This window comes from Callospermophilus lateralis, chromosome 9 (assembly GCF_048772815.1).
Source record: "Callospermophilus lateralis isolate mCalLat2 chromosome 9, mCalLat2.hap1, whole genome shotgun sequence".
NCBI classification, from domain to species: domain Eukaryota; kingdom Metazoa; phylum Chordata; class Mammalia; order Rodentia; family Sciuridae; genus Callospermophilus; species Callospermophilus lateralis.
The window spans coordinates 19,019,069-19,037,146 of NC_135313.1; the positions used below are offsets into that span (position 1 = coordinate 19,019,069).

General features: G+C 59.9%; 1 protein-coding gene across 16 annotated transcripts in view; it reads left to right on the forward strand.

Annotated features, from left to right (window-relative positions):
• Tns1 (tensin 1) overlaps positions 1-18,078 on the forward strand; it is a 248,433-nt gene that overhangs the window by 140,737 nt on the left and 89,618 nt on the right. For 14 of the 16 annotated variants that reach the window (XM_076865446.2, XM_076865445.2, XM_076865447.2 and 11 more), the window contains 3 exons: positions 3,897-3,938; positions 15,446-15,487; positions 16,153-16,203. In XM_076865446.2, the coding sequence (XP_076721561.2) occupies positions 3,897-3,938; positions 15,446-15,487; positions 16,153-16,203 (135 nt within the window). Of the gene's footprint in view, positions 1-3,896; positions 3,939-15,444; positions 15,488-16,152; positions 16,204-18,078 lie in introns of all 16 variants that reach the window. The other 2 variants (XM_077110303.1, XM_076865448.2) reach the window with 2 other exon arrangements.

Here is an 18,078-nt window from a genome sequence, read left to right on the forward strand (position 1 = left end):
GACGTGGGTGCAGGAGAGGGAAGTTGTGTGTGCGCCTGTGGAGGTGGGAGGTGGGCCAGGCAGAAGGCACAGAACGTGCAAAGGCCCTGAGGAAGAACAGAGCCAGGTGTTGGGAGGACTGAGGGGAGCCAACCTCCTGTGTGTGGCTTGGGTCCTGAGTGAAGGGCACAGGAACAGTATGAAGGCTGAGATGAGGACAGAGGCCAGGTCACGCAGGGACCCCCCTGGGCTGCCTACCTCCTAGTGCTCTCAGACCCCCTCATTGGCTGTATGCCCTGGGGCCTTTGAAGTTGAGAGAACACTAGTGTGGGGGGCTGGTGAAGGCCAGGCCTGGGCCCTGGCCTGGGGGCTCCCTCACCTCCCAGCCGCACCCAGCTTTCCACCGAGTGGGCTCCGGAGCAGCTGCTGTGCTGCAGTGCTGGCGGACCATCAGCCTCCCGTGCCCCCGTTTTTCCATCTGTGAGACAGGGATGACAGCATCGGTGAGTCGCAGGAGAGGGCTGGGGACAGACACGGGGCTGCGTCTTGGAGCCCCACAGCTGGGCTTGCGTCCCGCCCTCTGTCGGCCAACATATTCATCACCAGACGGGGACTGAGCTGGTCTTAGGCCCCTCCTTCCACCCTGAGTGACAGAAGAGACTAAAATCAGAGCAGGGCAGATGCGCAGTCCTGCTCGCTGTCCACAGCCAGCCTTCTTAGCACCAGGTGCAGATTAAATCCTTTAATTGTCACAGCAACTCCGAGCCCCGTGATCACCCCCGTTTTGCAGACAGGGAGACTGAGGCTTGCTGCGGGGGAGGACAGCATGGGTCCAAGCCCGGAGTCCTGTGCTGCCAGCCCTGGAGGCAAACAGATGGCACGGCTGGCCCCAAGAGCCCCCTGGGGGCTGCCACGGAGGAGGGGGCTTCTTAGCTGGGTCTCCAAGGGTCAGCAGTGTCCACTGCGGATACCAGGTGTGTGGCGGCTGCAGAGTGGCAGGACCCTGGTGCTCCTGGCAAGGTCCAGGCTCCTGAGAGGGTGGCCAGGGGCCAGGCACTGGCGGGAAGGAGAGAGCCTTTTAAGGAAACATTTCTCTGCTTTAGGAGGAGAGCGAGTGAGACAAGCCACACTCAAGGACACCACCAAGCCAGGGCTGGCCGGCCTGGGGGCTGGGGGCTGGGGGGGGCGTGTCAAGCCGTCGGCTGGGGTGACGGCTGGGGTGACGCTCACCTCTTGCCCTTGGACCCAGGTTCTTAGAGGATGTCTTGGCCTGGGGACCAGCAAGGGGCTGGGTCAGGACACCTGGGCCAGCTCTTCCCATGGCCTTAGGGTGGGCTTGGGAACAAGACCCCCTGCTTGTCTGAGAATGCTCCCGCCTCCAGAGGCACCCTCGCCCCACCCTGCTTCCCCAGGCCTCCTCTTGGGATGGAGGCCTGGCCTCCCTCCTGTGGGGAAGGGACCCGGCCCTCTTCCTGCCCTTGGTCCTCCAGGCAGGGTCCCAGCAGCAAGGCGCCGTCCTGTGTGTGGCGCCCGCTCCCCCAGGACCTGAGAACCTTGGTGACAGAATGGGTCTGGGAAGAAGACCTGGGGTCGGACCCATGACTCCAACCTCCCCTCCCCCGTCACAGTGGGGGTTGGGGCTGTGCCTAGCAAGGACAGCAGTGTCCCCTGCGGCTGAGACCGTGTCTGGTGGGCAGGGCAGGCGGGGCTCCTGCAGGCCATAGGTAGCCTCGGGGACCTTCTCTTCCCTGGTGTCTCCCTCCACCCCATCCCCAGGCCTAGTTCCCTTAGGGGCCTCCTCTGAAACAGCCACGCACTGCCCCGTGCTGGGTGTACTGAGAGCCCTGACTTCCGGGAACCGCGACTCCAGCTCTCCTCATTCTTCTGGTAGTGGGGCCCTGATTGTAAGGCCCCTTCAATCTTGTCCTGGGAATCAGCCTGCCAAGGCCTAACTCCCAACCACTTTTCAGCTGTGTGGCGTTGGGCAGGTTGTTTAACCTTTCTGTGCCCCATTCACATCCCTCACTGGGTTTATGACAGTATCTACCGAGTTATTCAAAGAATTCAACGAGTAAAGCATTTATATTAAAGCCTGTCACGGGGACATATTCAGTAAGTATTGATATGATTCGTGTGTGAGTGTGTGTGCGTGTGTGTGTGAGTGTGTGAGTGAGTGTGTGTGCGTGTGAGTGTGTGAGTGTGTGTGAGCGTGTGTGTGTGTGTGCATGTGTGTGCGTGTGTGTGAGTGTGTGTGCGTGTGTGAGTGTGTGTGCGTGTGTGTGAGTGTGTGTGCGTGTGTGTGCGTGTGTGAGTGTGTGTGCGTGTGTGTGAGTGTGTGTGCGTGTGTGTGAGTGTGTGTGAGTGTGTGTGCGTGTGTGTGCGCGTGTGTGCGTGTGTGTGAGTGTGTGTGCGTGTGTGTGCGTGTGTGAGTGTGTGTGCGTGTGTGTGAGTGTGTGTGCGTGTGTGTGAGTGTGTGAGTGTGTGAGTGTGTGTGAGTGTGTGAGAGTGTGTGTGCGTGTGTGTGAGTGTGTGTGCGTGTGTGTGAGTGTGTGAGTGTGTGTGCGTGTGTGTGAGTGTGTGAGTGCGTGTGTGCGAGTGTGTGAGTGTGCGTTGTGTGAGTGTGTGTGCGTGTGTGTGAGTGTGTGAGTGTGTGTGAGTGTGTGTGAGTGTGTGTGCGTGTGTGTGAGCGTGTGAGTGTGTGTGTAAGTGTGTGTGAGTGTGTGCGTGTGTGTGCGTGTGTGTGTGTGTGTGTGTGAGTGTGTGTGCGTGTAGCGGGGGTACCTGGTTCTGTCTTGGAGTACTGTTGAGTGAAAGAACCAAACATCAAGACTCAGCTGGGGCCCTTCTGCTGGAGAGTGAGCTGGCTGTCACGTGACTGGCCCAAGAACCTGGGGACGCTCACTCTGGCTTCCTCCATCCCCCCAGAGCTGGAACAGTCACCCAGGGTGTCCTCGTCTGGGCTGGGGTGTGAGGTCTGGGGAGCCCTGTGGGCTGGCAACACGGGTCAGGTGGAGGGGGCCGGCCTGGTGGCCACTGCGCAGCCAGTGGCAGTGTGGACCTCACATCAGACAGCACGGGTGGTGGCCAGGAGGGGCTGCCCTCTCTTTGGCCACTCAGGGCTCGTGTCCAGACACGCTGATGCCTGAGGGACAGCGCCCTTCTGTCCCCTGTGTGGGCCCCTTGCCTGGTGCTGGGGTCGGGAGCTAGAGCCAAGGTGGAGCTCTGAGTTCCAAGAAAAATGTGTCCAGCTAGAAAGGAGGGGCACAGGCAGTCTCTGATAAATTCCCACACAAGTGTCGGGGTGCTGGCTTGGCGGCCTGGCCTGGCGAGGGGCCGGAAGGGAGAGAGCCCTGGAGCGGGGAGCCGGCCTGCCCCTCGCCACCCTCCGGTTCCTCCACGTCTGGGGGCCCGGCTGCCAGGTCCTTCTCCGGATCAGAGGGGACGGGAGGAGATGAAATCGATGAAGACACCCGCGGCCTCTGTGGAGGAGCCTGCAGGCCCCCGGCCAGCGCGCTTCCCGCACTCTGGGAGACTTGGCCGGAGTCAAGGTCCTGCGGTTCTCACTTTGGGTGAGATGTTCTGGGGCTTTTCGACATTTTCCCCGCTGCAGACAAATCGACGGAGTGCAAAGGAAAACCCACCGTAGTCCGAATCCCATGAGCCTCTGTTGTTACGAGGCTGGCGTGTTGGCCTCCAGACTCCCAGGTCTGGTATTTTGGGCGTCATTGTAATGGTGACATGCGCTCCACCAGGCTTGCCATCTGTGTCCCCTCCTCCTCCCCAGGTGCCACTGCCTCAGCATCTCTCTGTGTTTTGGTCGCCTTGTGCCTGTAGGGACGGGGTGTCTCACATGGAGGAGGCCCGGGGTCTGTGCCCATGACAGATGCTAACCTGCCGTTTCTCTGCTCCTCCCACAGGTGGCTGCCCCCTGCATTCCTCCGTCCAACCATGAACTGGTGGTGAGTGACAGCCGTCTTTCCCCTGCCGGCCCCTCCTGCAGCTTGTGTTGGGCCCAAGTGTGCTGCAGACCGAGTGCCGGGCAGTGGTGGGAGGAGAGGGGTCAGCGTCCCTGGGCTGAGGCTGGACGGGGAGGAAGTGAGTCATGAGGTCTCTTCTGATGAGATGCAGGGCCTGCTATGTCCAATCTCGAGACTTCAAGTCCTTGGAAAAACCCATAAAAGGGCATCTTGTGCGTCTCCAGGCCTGGCCAGGTGCCTGTTGTCCCAGGGCTTTGAGGACCAGGGGGTGCCATGGCATCCTCTTCAGTCTGCCTGTCCCGGGTCAAGTGCCCTTCACGAGAGGCAGGGGGATGGAGGACAGGATCCAGCCAGTTTCCACATCCAGGTGACCTCTGTCCCTCCCCTGAACTCCTTGGCTCGACTCCACTTTTCTGCCCTCCTGACATTTCCCCGCCTCCTCCCCCATCAGGTTTCCAGGGCAGGCTGGACAGGGGCAGGCCCCGCGAGCTGCGGGCTGTGCACAGGGCCTTGCTCTCGACGGGTCCCAGCTGGACCGACTGGGGTTGTGGGCAGCGCTTCCTCCCCGCCCCTCTTAGGCCTCACAGGTCCCCCTGGAGCGCAGGGGAAGGGGTCCCCGCGTGGCCTGGGGGGCACCATGGGTACACATCTGACGGGCTGCTGCGGGGTGTCTCTGGTGATGCTGATGTTGGGGTGTCCCGGGCAGCTGTAGCCATCCCGTCCGCCAACGTGGCCACTTGCTCAGCCCTGACACCGGGCACACAGTCAGGCCACGTGATCTCCTTTTGCACCCACACCCACTCGCTATGTGAAGGTGGGCTGGTCCCCCCCTTTCTGTTTGGACCTTAGTTTTCCTTTCTGCCCCAGAGAAGGGGGGACTGGACCCTCCCACGGCCTCCTCAGTGTGCAGACGGGTCCCTGCCTCCCTGTTCCCTGGTGGTCCAGGGCAGTGTCGCTCTTCTCTGCCTGGCCCCGGCCCCGTTTTCCTTCCCTGCAGGTCCTTCGTCCGGCTCACTAGGGTCGGACCCCCCCGGGCCTCCGCCGCCTGGCCTTGTGCTCCAGATGGGAGGTGTTGGTCGCACGGAGCCTGGCCGAGGTCATCTGGCAACAGCAGGGCTGGGGGGCCGGGTGCTGCAGGGGGTGGGCCAGAGCAGCCTGGCCTGGAACTACCAGAGACCAGCCTCTCAGGGGTCACAGACGGCCACCGGCCACCATGGGAGCCTGAGGGGGGTGGGTGGGAGGCAGGAACACGTGTCTCTCCTCATTCCTGCTGAACCTCCACCTTGTGGCCCAGAACAGAATGTCCTTGGCAGGTTGGGGAGGTCAGGGTCCACGGTAGGGACCACCAGGCGAAGCCAGCTGTGTGGCCACTGGGAGTCTCGCGAGTTTTGTTTATGGGAGGCAAGGTCAGGGGTCAGGACAAAGGGGAATAGGTTGGTATTCCCGCTGAGGCGAGGCTCCGGAGCGGAGGGAGCCGGCCTGACCGAGGGAGGCCCGGGGAGTCCGCATGTCTCTGGGGTGGGCTCCACCTGTGGAGGGGGCCTCTGACCCCCAGGAGGTTGGATCGGCCACCCAGCGGTAGAGCGGTGGCGTCACCCTGCTCCTCTGCCTCCGCGCCTGGGTCAGAACCCAACTCCCCATCAGTGGTTCAGAGCCAGGGAATTCCATTTCCTCTCTCTGGATCCTGCTCCCTGCTCCCCCACCCCCGTCCCAGGTGCTTCTCCCCCATTCTCTAAGTCCAGGTGTGTGACCCCGAACTGAAAGCTCAGCCTCTCTGATTCTCAAGTTTCCTTCTTTAGAATGGGGGTTGCTATAGTACCCACCGGGTAAAGTTGTCAAAAGAATAAAATGAGCAAAGTAACCCACTTGGCCTGTCCAGCCCTACGTGACAGGTCCCTCTTCCCTCCCTCTTCTTTTAGGAGGGTCTCCCTCCCTCCCTTTGCAGCCACCCGGCTGTTCTGCTGATCCTTGAACGTACCAGGCCCGATTCTGCCTCAGGGCCTTGGCACTTGCTGTTCCCTCTGTCTGGAATGCTCTTCCTGCAGATACCTGCAGGGCTCTTCATCCCCCACCCCGGGTCCCTCCTCGAAAGTCAGCCTCGTCTTTCTTCCCTGCTTTGGTTGCCCCCTAGACAAATCATCTTCTGATTCACCACGTACTTTACTCTTTATCTTTGTAAGGGGCTCTGCCCACTCCAGAGGTCAGTCTTCTGTTGGTTGGTTGCTGTGCCCCTGCTTTCTTGCACACAGTAGGTTCTCTACTCGTGTTTACGGGAAGGCTGGCACCCAGCCTGATGCCTGGCACAGGTTAGGTCTGCCACACCAGGAGCCGGGCACTGTGGCTCCTGGTGACCCTGCTGCCTGCCGTCAGGGGCTGTGGAGTTCTGCCCGCGGGACCCACCTCAGGGCAGCTGTCCTTAGCTGACGCTCTGCTGCTGTCCCCAGAGTGGGAAAGTGGCCCAGGGGAAACCAGGGGAAAGTGGCCCCCAGCACTCAGCACCTGTTTCCTCGCGGCCAAGTGCTTTGAACAGGTTCACAGGAGGCAGGAAAGGGCGGGTTTGTATTTTTCCTTCCTTTTCCATTCTCGGCCTGCCCTCCCGTCTCAGCAGGGCTGCTCTGCGGCCTCCCTGCCCCCTCACAGGGTGCGTCTGTCCATCTGTTGGTCTGTCCTGTTTTCTCCCTGGCTCCCTGTGACCCCAGCTCTCCTCGGCCTTCTCTCTGGTCTTGTTTCAACCCGCCCCCCACCCCCAGGATTAGCGCCCCTCATTTCTGGACCCGCAATTTCAGCCCAGCTCCGGGCCCTGCTGGCCAAACACATTTTCCAGCCCAGGCCGCCAGGGCAGAGTGGCTTAATCTTCAACCCCTTGTTTTCGTCTTACTCAACAGATGTTGCCCAAGTGCCTGGGTAGAAGGGTCCTAGGGTCGGCCCCCTCCTGGGGCCCACGGGGGTGGGGGGGGCGGATACTCGAGGGGAGGGCTTGTTTGCCATGGACACTCCTGATCCTTGGAAGGAGCTGAGGCAGCTCTTCTCAAGTTCTGGAAAGTAAGAGTCGAAGGAATTTCCCCGTGGCAGTAGCCAATGGAGTGGCCACCAAGGTCGTCAGATGCCAGGACCTTCTGCCCTTGCAGCCTGGCCCCCAGGAGACCTGGGCGAGGGGGGCAACTGTGCGCAGGCCACTTCCCTTGGACAGGCCAGCCCATGGCGGGGGTGCAGGATGTCCTTGTGGAATGACTTGGAGGTAGGGATGGGGAGTGGGAGGGGGAAGAGGGGGATGGGGGACGGGGACTGTCAGTCAGACTGGTTTTACCCACACAGTCATCGAGCAGGGCCTCCCCTTATCCAAGGTTTCATGCTCCTTGGTTTCAGTTACCCAAACTCAACTGAGGACCAAAACTATTGAATGGAAAATTCCAGAAACAAACAATTCTCACATTTTAAATTGGGTGCTCTTCTAAGTGGCATGGTACAATCACTTGATATTTGGCTCTGCCCTACCAGGGACACTAGTCATCTTTATGTCCGGTGTATCCACACTGTATAAGCTACCTGCCCGTTACTGACTTAGTAGCCATCTTAGTTATCAGATCAGCCATCATGATATTGCAGTGCTGTGCTCAGTGGCCCTTTTTTCCCCTCCATAATGGGCCTAAAGCCCCAAAGTCGATGCTGATCATTTGAACATACAAAAGAGCAACTATAAAGTGAGTCCTTCAAGCAAAAAGGTAAAAGTTCTTCATGTATATATAGGATTCAGTACCATTCATGGCTTCAGGCATTCACTGGGGATCTTGGAACGCTCCCCATATGTGAGGGGGACTTTTATTACAACGACAGTGAAGTGCTAACCCTTTTGTGGACCTTTGTTGCAAGTGTTTCAAAATAAACTCTCTTAATCCTGACAGTGGCACAAAGGAGGGGCTCTGTGCTTTATCCCCGATATCCGGGATGAGGAACGGAGGCTAAAGGCTGCAGACCTATTAAAAGAGAGAGTGGGATTTCCACTCAGCAGTCTGCCACCAGGGTCCACCCTCCTAACCACTAATAATGACAAACGTCACTTGTCATTTGCATAGTGCTTGCAGTTTTCAAAGCCCTTTCCAGGACATGAGGCCACTGGAGACCCCTGGTGACTCGTGTGGAAGCCTGGGCAGGCAGGAAGAGCATATTGTGCAGTGGAGCAAGTTAGGGTTCAGGAGAGGTGGGTGACTTGTCCATGGTCACACAGCTAGCATGGCAGGGGCTAGATTGGGAGAACACCCTGGTCTGCTTTCTCCCAGGGTACCCCAGAGCCTGCTCCTGATGTAAGAACCTTGTGTCACAGGTGCTGGGCTTCTCCTGTCCCTCTTTCTAAATAGCTAGCTTCTCTGTTAGTTAGCGGGCTTTGGGAGAGGGTTTGTCTGTCTATCCATCCTAATAACAAGTAACTCCAGAGCACCTACTATGTGCCAGCCAACATGCTAGGGCTGCACTGTTTTTTCCTTGCCAGAGTTGCCAGGGCTTCTTTTTAAGAACACACACGGGCTCTAAGATTTTAAAATGACCTCCCCAAGGTTCCCAGGGTTGGATCAGTACTCGCTGTCCCATGGAAGAAGAGTGGGGTGCTGACTGCTCTTGGAGACGTCCCGTGGCCTGCTGTCCATCCAGGATGGTGATGGCAGTGTTTCAACCTGGGTCAGATGCATTTCACCCCAGGGCACTGAGTGGTCATGGACGGTCATCTTTGGGGAATCCTGGAAAATGGAGCCGTGTCGAGAGAGGAGCCTGACCAGAGGCCATCTTCCAAGGGGGAGGGGCACCTGGGCTCTGCCTTCTCAGAGGATCCCCAGTGTGGAGAGAGAGGTTGAACAGCCCACCTCGTGCCTCCCCTAGGGCCAGTGATTCCCGAGAGGGGACATGGGGGTGGGTGCAGAAGGCGGGTGGGAATGTGCTACGGGGCCAATGAACTTGTCCTTGGTTGTACCCTGAAGTATAGTAGGTTCTACTAGAAGATTGTCATGAGCAAGAGGAGACTTGGACATAAAGCTGAGTTTCTTAACATTGAAAATGACCCACCGGCCTGTCCAGTGTCCATTGATGGGTGGACACAGGGGTTGTGAGGCCCAGTGGGGATGCCTCCCCTTGGGGGCTGCCTATGGGGAGTCCTTAGGCTGCCTCCGGCCCTTCCCTGAAGCTGGGCTGGGCAGGGTCACCCTCCCTGGAGGCCAAGGCCTCCCTGACCATGCTGACCACCTCCCCTCTGGCCACCCTGGAAGAGGCCCACGTGGGAGCCCTGCCCTTAGGGAGCCTGCGATTCATTTGGAATGATTGGGCGGGCTGGCCTTCTGTGGCACGGCTGGTTTAAGATCTGAGCCAAAAAAAAAGGGAAAAGGGAAGGAGGAGGTAGGGCATTCCAGAAGTGGTAGGTTGGAAACAGACGGGTAGGGCCTGGGTACAAGTGACTACCCCGGCCGACTCCAGGGAGGATGTGTTGGCCAGCCTGCTGTCACTGGGGAAGATGGATGGGTAGCCTTGGGTATCATACAGGGGCCCTGGCTGGAGCTGGGGGACAGTGAGTGCAGGAATGGCATTGGGGTGAGTGTGGCACGCACAGAGGAGGTCAGGTTGGAGAACTCGATGTACTAAGCAGTAAGGACCATTATGGGTCCTTGAGGGGGGAGTGGCCCAAAGCAGGGTTGGAGCTGGCCATCTGTTGCCAGCGGTGGTGGCCTGGTGGGTTGGGGGTGGTGTAGCCACTGAAGGGCAGGGCAGGCCAGCGGAGGCTGGAGCCGAGGCCCCGGGGTGCAGAGGATTCAGACAAGAGTGGCCAGGGCCTGGGAGAAGGGTGAGGAAGCTCAGCCCTGCAGCGGGGAGTGCAGGGCAGCAGCGTCCTGGGGCTGCGTGGAAAGGGAGTGCAGAATATTCCAGCCTGGCCCTGGGCCAGGGCTGGTGGAGGTGCCCCGGGTTGCCCAGCGCCAGTCAGGATTGGGTGCTGGGCCCCTGGGGCACAGGCGGAGGTGCTGAGGACAGGAGTGGGCATGCCCAGTCCCTCCCCTGATGGGGTGTCGGGCATAGCTTTCCACTTAATCACGTTGGGCCTGTTCTTTTCCTCTGGCGGCCCCGGCCTGCCTGGGAGCAGACGGCCCTGCAGCAGCTTCCCGTGCCCTTTGGGTCGGCCTCCTGGCCACCCTCTGCCGCCCGCCTGCCTGTTTAGCACCGTTCCTCAGCCCCCTGCCCTTGCTGGCCCACCCCCTCCTTGGCTCCCACCTCCTCAAGGTGGAGGGAGGTGGGGACACAGGTTTCGAGGGACGGACCTTGGCTCCCCAGGAGCTGGCCAGAAACTCAGTTGGCCAGAAGAGGATCAAAGTGCTCCTTCTGAGGCCCTGTGACAGCAAAGTGACAGGATGTCCCCGAGGAGGAGGCATGGAGCATTAAGTGTCTTGTTGCCATGGCTGTTGATAGTGGCCTTGAGAGGGCCACTGCACAGGCCCAGCCTCCGACTCACCAGTGCCCCGTTACTGCCCTCCAGCCCCCTCTCTTCTGCTGGGTTCTATTTTTGGAACAAGTGGGCCTGAAATAACTTTCTCTGGGTCCTGGTCTGAGTGCCCCGTCCCCCCCCAGCCTGCCCACTGGCCTGGGCTCCTTCCCTCCTGATGGGCAGTGCCGGGTGACCTCACAGTTCATCCCCATGGCAGTAGATGTGATGTCACGGGGTCTTTTTGGCCCCCCCACCCCAAAACTGCTTGGATTCCAGGCCTCCCAAGGGACAAGAGTAAGGAGAGCTGGCGGGGGGAGGGGGCGGGCGTGAGGAATTCTGGACGGAATGTTCCTCTGGAGGCTGAGTCCGCATTCTGCGTCCCCCACCCCCACCCTGGACTCAGGCTTGGGCACCGCCCCCCATGCCCCAGCCTTTTCCTTCCTCCAAAACAGCTTCCCACAGATGCATTTTTTCCCAGCCCACCCTCTCTGCAGGCCACCAGGGGTCCTACTGCAGCAACCCCTAGGCAGTCCCCTCAGCAGTCCCCGCCTGCCATCTCCTCACTTAGGCCCCTCCTGGGTCCGCACAGTGGGGGAGGGGTGGAGAGGGCGCCTGTGTCTTTTTTTGGGAAAAAACAATGAGGGAAGGATGTTGAGCTTCTCTTATCCACCCCGAGGTTCCCAATCCTCCAATTCAGGATGTGCTCTCTGTTGTCTGATCTCACTCTCTCCTGCTGCAGCCCGTTTCCTCCTCTTCCTATAGAAGGAGGGAGAAGAAGTCTCTTCCCAGGGAGGCCCTGAGACCCGGGGAGTGCTGCCGCTGGTCTCTTCTAGCTGAAGAGAGAGAGTTTGTTCCCCAGAGAAGGGCAGCTGGCCAGAGTGAGAGGGACAGAGGAAGATTAGCACCAGCAAGAGGAGGGGCAGCATGGGTGGTCTGTAAAGAGCAAGGGTCAAACGCCAGCTCTCCTTGGTGACTGGGTGGCCTTGGGCAAGTGGCTGAGTCTCTGGGACCCTCGGTTTCCTCATCTGTAAAATGGGATAGTGCTGACCTCCCAGGGAGACTAGGAGAATTGCTGGTCAGGAGAGCAAGGGGTGGACGTGGTGTCCAGGGCTTCTTCAGCACTGGGTGAGGGGGTGTTATCTTGCTTTAACTTTGTCTCGTCTCCAGACCCGGCCAGGACTAGGGGCCGGGAGGGGAGGCGCCTCAGGTGCAGGATCTGAGGAGGCATGGCTCCCAGGATTGGGCAGACGCGCTTGCAAGACCCGAAAGGGACGCCTCCTTAAGTGTCGTCATTGCCACCCGAGGCCCACCTTGCTCAGACTCCCTGTTTGGAGACCCTAGAGTGGGTGGTCCTCGGAGAGGAGGGACTGGCTTCTACCTGCCACCTGTCCCCCAGGTGGATTCTGAGTTGGCCGGCTGGAGTCGGGCTTCTGGGGCACAGGCGGAGGTGCTTTTGGACGGTCCTGTGGGGCTGGGAGTCGCCTGGGGAGGACTGGGGTCCTTAAGTTGCAGGCTTGGTCCCAGGAGTGGGTGGGGTGTGGGCAGAGGGAGGGCGCTGTCCCTCCCTGGGCTCCATCTGCCTCTGCCCTCTACAGCCGAGCTCGCGGGGCCCAGTCTGTGGGTTGACTGGGGACTGGGGGTCAGCGGCAGTGCCATGAGCTTGGCAGGGTGCTCTGCCAACCTGGGAGTCAGCCCGGCTCTGCCATGCACCTCGCCACATGGCATCTGTGGGTCGTCCCTCTCGGCATCTCAGTGTCCCAGTTGTGGAGCGGAGGAGGGAGGGGAGAGGTCTCAAGACCCTCTGATGTGGTGTGAGAGATGTCCTATGTATGCGTGTACGCGCGCGACAGGTGTAGAAACTAAGCAAGGGTGGAGGTCAAAGGTCGTGGGCAGCCAAAAACTACCCAAAGTTGGAAATTGAGGATCCCTAGGGTGCCAGTTGTGTGGCCAGTGAAGGGTCAGCATAGTGGTGAGGGCTCTCTGCGTGCCAGGCACTGTTCTAGGCTCTGGGAGCAGCAGGGAAGTGGCTTATATTTTAGTGAGAGGGTGACAGGCAGGGCTCAGTGGCTCTCTGCAGCCATCTGAACTCTGGGGCTGTGGCTCAGCTCAGGCCACCACAGCTCTGGGTGGCTGAAAGCTACCCAGTGGCCCCTGTCTCCCTGCAGGGCCCAGGATGTGGTCTAGAGGGAGACGGTGGCTCTGGGACTGGCAGGGTGGGAGCAGAGGGACAGACTTCAACCCCGGGAGCTTGTGCCGGGGGTTGGGTGTGCTCTCGCTGTGGGACAGCTCTGGTGTTTCGGTCGGGAGGGGCTCTTGGAAATTTTTAGCTTCTCAGAAAGCATGCCTCCGAAAGATGTGGAAGGCATCTGCTCTCTGGCAAGTGTCACCCTGCGGCCGGCCTCCAGCTGGCAAGGGGAAGGGTGGGGACAAAGGGGCTGGTGCTCGGATGATCGCCGCCAGCAGGAAGAGAAAGCTGCTCTTTCTTTGCTGAGGCCTGCAGTTTCTCGTATTGACTCTGCCCCCCTCCTGTCTGCCCCCTGCCACACTCGGGAGCGCTGGCAGGAGGGTCCGGATGGCTTTGGGGTCTGTGGGGTGGCCCCAAGGGTGAGAGGATAAACAGTAGCCGTGGCCAACATGCACTGAGAGTCCCTTGCCCCAGGCTCTACGAGCCTGACCATTTGGTCACCACAGAAGAACCCTAGACAGCCAGTAGGGGCAGAGTGACCCTCTCAGGGTACCCAGCTAGTTAGCAGCAGGGGACCTGGGTGTGGCCCAGGTGGGCTGCAGGCTGCTGGGGTTTCTCAGAGTCACCCAGGAACCTGGTGCAAATGGTCATTCCCGGTCCCTCCATGGATGTGACTGACTGGGACTCTTTGGGGGAGCCGGACCTTGGGGGTCAGCAGCCCCCTGGGCAGGCTTAAGTTTGAGACTCGGGCTCACACCCTGCTGAGACCTGGGCCTCTTAGGACTTCTTACTCAGGGGAGGGAGTGGAGGGGCTCTTCCGGGACCGGAGGGGCCTAGGGCAGGCACTTGGGTTACTTCCGCAGCCCACCTGCGTCCTTTCTACAGAGGCAAGGTAGCCGAGCGGCCAGCAAGGGCTGTGGAGCTGGGAGCTCGGGCCTCGCCTCTCATCCCGTCCTGTGTTGACTCTGCCCATGGAACATTCTGGGGTCTGCCTTCCAAGAGCCTCCCACTCCAGGGGACCAGAGCTGCTCAGAGAGGAGGCAGTCTGGCCATCCTGGTGGACGTGAGGCCTCCACATGAGCATGACAGAGCCCTGGAGAGCAGAGGGCCAGGCGGGCTGAGGACTCCCCCAGGGCAGGCTGACCCCTCGTGGAGGGGTGGGTGGGGTGGTTTTCGCAGGAGGCACAACCTGCCCAGGCTTAGCAGGTGGCTCCGAGAGCTCAGGCTGCTGCCCAGCCTGGGCAGGGAGCCCTGGGGATTTGCAGGTGGCCTCATATATGTCCTGCCCAGGGCTCCGTGGCTCAGGAGTGGGGATTTGGGGAGGTGAGTGGTTAGGATTAGGGCTAAGCTGGGAGGGGGCAGAAGGTGACATCTTTATGACTCCTCCAGAGCCATCCTCGGGCTTCAGGTGGGGACCCCTGAGAGTGGGGGGTGGGGCGTGGCTAACGTGCGCACTGTGTCCCTGGATCCTGTCTCCTTCGCCTCCCACGCTGCCCTGGCCTTTGACTGCTTAGGAAGCCTCAGCCCCATCTCCAGGCAGGGCAGGTAGATGCTTCCAGAAGGAGCATTGCTTCCTCCAGCTAGCCTGCTTTCCCTCTCCCTGCCCATCTCCGCCCACGGCTCCTCCCCGATCCCCAGCCTTCAGAAGTCCTTGGGTCCATTCCCCTGTGGTCATGAACAGTCCTCCCTCCAGTCTTGGGGATGGGTCTGGGGACAGCTATTTCCTGTTCTGAGACACACTGTCGTCAGCTCTGTCTGGGTGCCTCGTTGCCGTGGCTTGTCTCCTCCCCTGCATTCGAGCTCCCGTCCTGCCTGAGTCAAGGGCCCCCCGCCCCTTCATTGGGCTGGAGAGGGAGCCCTGGACACTGTGGTCAGGAGCTGGGCCTGGACAGCAGTTCTCCTTCCTGCTGTGGGGCCCCACTTTTCAGGATGCTTTTGTGGGAAGCTCTTCTGTTGGTTTGGGCAGAGGAAGGATGGCTGCAGGGTGACCAGTCCGCGGGTGTTTACGGGGACCCCTGCACACCAAGGGTGGTCTCTGGCACAAGGGAGTCTTCAACTGAATTGGTAAAAATGTTGCTTTGAGTCTATTTTGGTTGATGATAGAATAAGAATCACGAAACGATTGTTGGGGAAAACAAGGCAGATCGTCCCACAGTGAGATCATTGCCCACTCCAGACCCAGGAAGTGGCCCAGGTGGCCAGGCAGGGTGGAGTTCAGATCTCCCTACTAGGGTGGACTGGGAGGGCTTCCTGGAGGAGGAAACTCTCCCCAGAGGAAAAGAGGGGAAGTCATCCCACCAGGCAAGAAGCAGATGTGGGGCCAGGCAAGGAGGGTCCGGGTCTGGTGGAGCTCACTGGAGAAATAGGACCCAGGCAGGTTTCTGTCCCAGGCTACTGTGACTTCATGCAAAGGGCACAAAGTGTGAGCCTGAGATGGGGGTTCAAATCCTGTTGTTCCCTTTAGAGCCGCTGCTTTGGGGACACTCACTGAGTTTCTCATCTGTAAAGTGGGCCTAACAGATCACCATGGTCCCTATCTGTCTGGAATCTTGTTGTAAATAAATAGTGTAGGTGAAAATGCCCGGCTGTTAGGAGCAAGACCTCTGTACAGTTGTTCCTTGTTGCATTTTGAGGGGACGGTGGCTGTGTGGGTCAGAGGCCAGCACTGGACACCTGGCCAGGGTCCTTGCTGAAGGCCTGCAGAACTGGATGATTCTGACACTAAGAGGATCGACTTCATTTTCCAAATGTGGCCTCCCAAGCCTGGGGATAGCCAGGTCCCTGTTGCCGCCCCCAGCCCTGGGGACGGTGTGCCTGAGGCCTCACACTGTTCTCTGCCTTTGTCCACAGCCCATCACCACTGAGAGTGCCCTAAAGAATGTAATGGACACAGTAAGTGACAGCAGGCGGCTGGGTACCGCGTGTCAGCCTGGGCAAGACACAGAGGCTGGGGAGTGCAGGGGCATGTAGCTGGGACATCCTGCTGGGGTAGATTTGGTGTTCTTGGGGAAACTGGCAGGACGCTGGTGACCCTGGTGACCCTGGGAAGTGAGCAGGAGGAGGCGGAGGGGCAGCTGTGAGGAAGGGTTAAATGCGGGCTTCTGTGTTAACTATGCAGAATGTGGGGAAGCTCTTTCCAAACAGAGCTTTCTGACTTAGCAGACAGACAGACACCCTCAGGGCCCAGTGGGAGAGGAAGGGGGGCGCTCTGCAGCGGAGAAACTGAGGCGAGCCCCTGAGAGGGGTCTCCTGGCAGTGGCCAGCATGAAACTCCAGGTTTGGATTGGAGGACTTGAGATCAAATCCCGACTGTGCCGAGATTCTAATTGTGTGCAGGGCGTGAACGCTGCCTCAGTTTTCTTTTCTGCAAAATGGGAATCAGCATCTCCAGCAGGAGTGTCGTGGGGTGGAAATGGGCGGGTTCGGCCAGCTCCGAGGGCCCTTGGTGAACCGAGACAACACAAGCTTCCGGGGCCCTTCTGCCAACCCCTCACCCCTGGCACCTCCAGCAGGAGTGGCCCAGATGCCCTCTCTGACTGTCGTCCTTCTGTCTACAGGCAGAAGGAGCCTCCCGGGGTGGAAATTCACGGAAAAGTCTGGAAGAAGAGGTGAGTGTGGGAGGGAGAGGAGGAAGTGATGGGGCCCTGGCTCCCTGGGGTGATGGGTGGGAGGTGGACGAGGTCTCAGACCTGTCTTGCGATGTGGGTCTGTCTGGTGCCCTTTCTAGGGACATGCCTGTGGGCTGGCTAGTGGCGAGCAGTGTGGGAAGGACGAGGCATGGGCAGAGGCACGGCAGGAGGGACCGGGCTGAGCAGAGGGCCTGGCTGTAGCCTGGCTGGGCGGGAGGGTGGCAGGGCGCTTCCCTGGAGCCAGGGGTCTCTGGGCAGAGTCCCCCCGTGGGGCTTGACAGGGAGGAAGCTGGAAGTGGGGCTTGCGGGTCCCCTGGGCTCTTTCTGCTTTGCATTTTGGTGAGAGGACAGAGGCCAGTTCCTTACATGGAAGGACCCCGAGAAGGGCACGGGGCTCTCCAGGAGCCTGCTCTGAGCTGGGCTTATCTCCATGCCCTCAGGGCAGACCCCACCGAGGTGGCTTCTCCTGTCCTCCTTGCCCCCTCTGACAACGGGCCCCAGCGCTGGCCTCCCCAGCCAGCCTCACCGCCCGCTCCGTGGAGGAACAGGGAGTGGTTTTGGCGGTTGGCACAGGGGGAGCTGTTGATGGCACGAGGCCCTATCATCTGACAGCTGCCTGACCCACGGTGGGGAGGGTGCTGGAGGGAGGTGCTGGGGGAGGTGGGGGAGGCAGCTCCTGCAGGCGGCCACACTCCTGCGGTGAGCCCACGGCCACCGCCACGCTGCCCTGGGGCTGCCGGCGTGCCCAGATATACGGAGCGGAGTTACCCAGGGGCTGCACGGGGCCCCAGGAGGAGCGGCAGCCCGCCTCTTAAGTTGGGGGCGAAGGCTGTGTTCAAGGTGTGTGTGCGTCCTGTGGAGGCGTGTACCGGGGAGGGGCTCCTGTCCAGGTTTGTCATGTTCCTGCGTTGGAGGGTCGGGGGAGACGAATACATTGTCCTGTGGAGAATGAATGAGCTTTAGGTAGCCAGAGCATGTACTATGTGCTCAATAAACGTGAGCCATTCTTAGGACTGCTATTTTGATCAGGGGGAAGGGTGGGCTGGGTGTTTCAGATCCTCCTGACTCCCCTCTCTAGAGGCTGAGACAGAGGCGTGGGCAAGTCTGAGTGCCACTCCATCCCTTTCTGAATTGTCACTCGGATCTGGTGTCATCCAAGACTCCTGTCCCTTGGCCAGGGGACAGGGTCATAGCCAGTGAACCAAACCATGAAGCTTGGGCACATTTGGAAGCCTAGAGCTGCTGCCCTCTACTTCGATTCTGGGCCAGACAGAGCCTATAAATGACAGCTGCAGCAAGAGAGAGAGGTTAGACCTCATGAAGAACTGTTGACTACAAAGTTGTATTTGACCTTGGTGCCTATGGGACCGTTTAGGAAGATGGAAGGCCTTTTATTTTTGTAGGAGAACGTTTTGTCGATCTGGGATGAACGTGTGTGTGTGTGTGTGTGTGTGTGTGTGTGTGTGTGTGTTGGGTGGTTCAGGGTGTTGTCTGGTTTGGAGACAGACGGGCACCATGAGTCTAGCTGGTCTGGTTGAGGGAGTGTGTGGAAGGTGAGCCAGTGGGCAGCCCCGAAGATGGCCCACAGATTGCTGGGGAGGAAGGACGCTTTGCTCCTGACTCCCGTGGCCCCACGCTTTCTGACCATTGAGGTGGCCCCCTGGCCAGCTGCGGGCTCTGTTGCTGTCTCTGCTCCTCACAGAGGAGCGCGCCTGCAGCCGGCCTGCCCAGCAGCGGGCTGCTGTGTTAATGCGTCTGTTGTGGAGCTGTCCCCGCCTCTGGCCAGCGGCCCAGGACCAGCACCGGGAATGACTGCCCCCCCACCCCGCCAGAGCTGGTGCGCAGCGCAGCGTG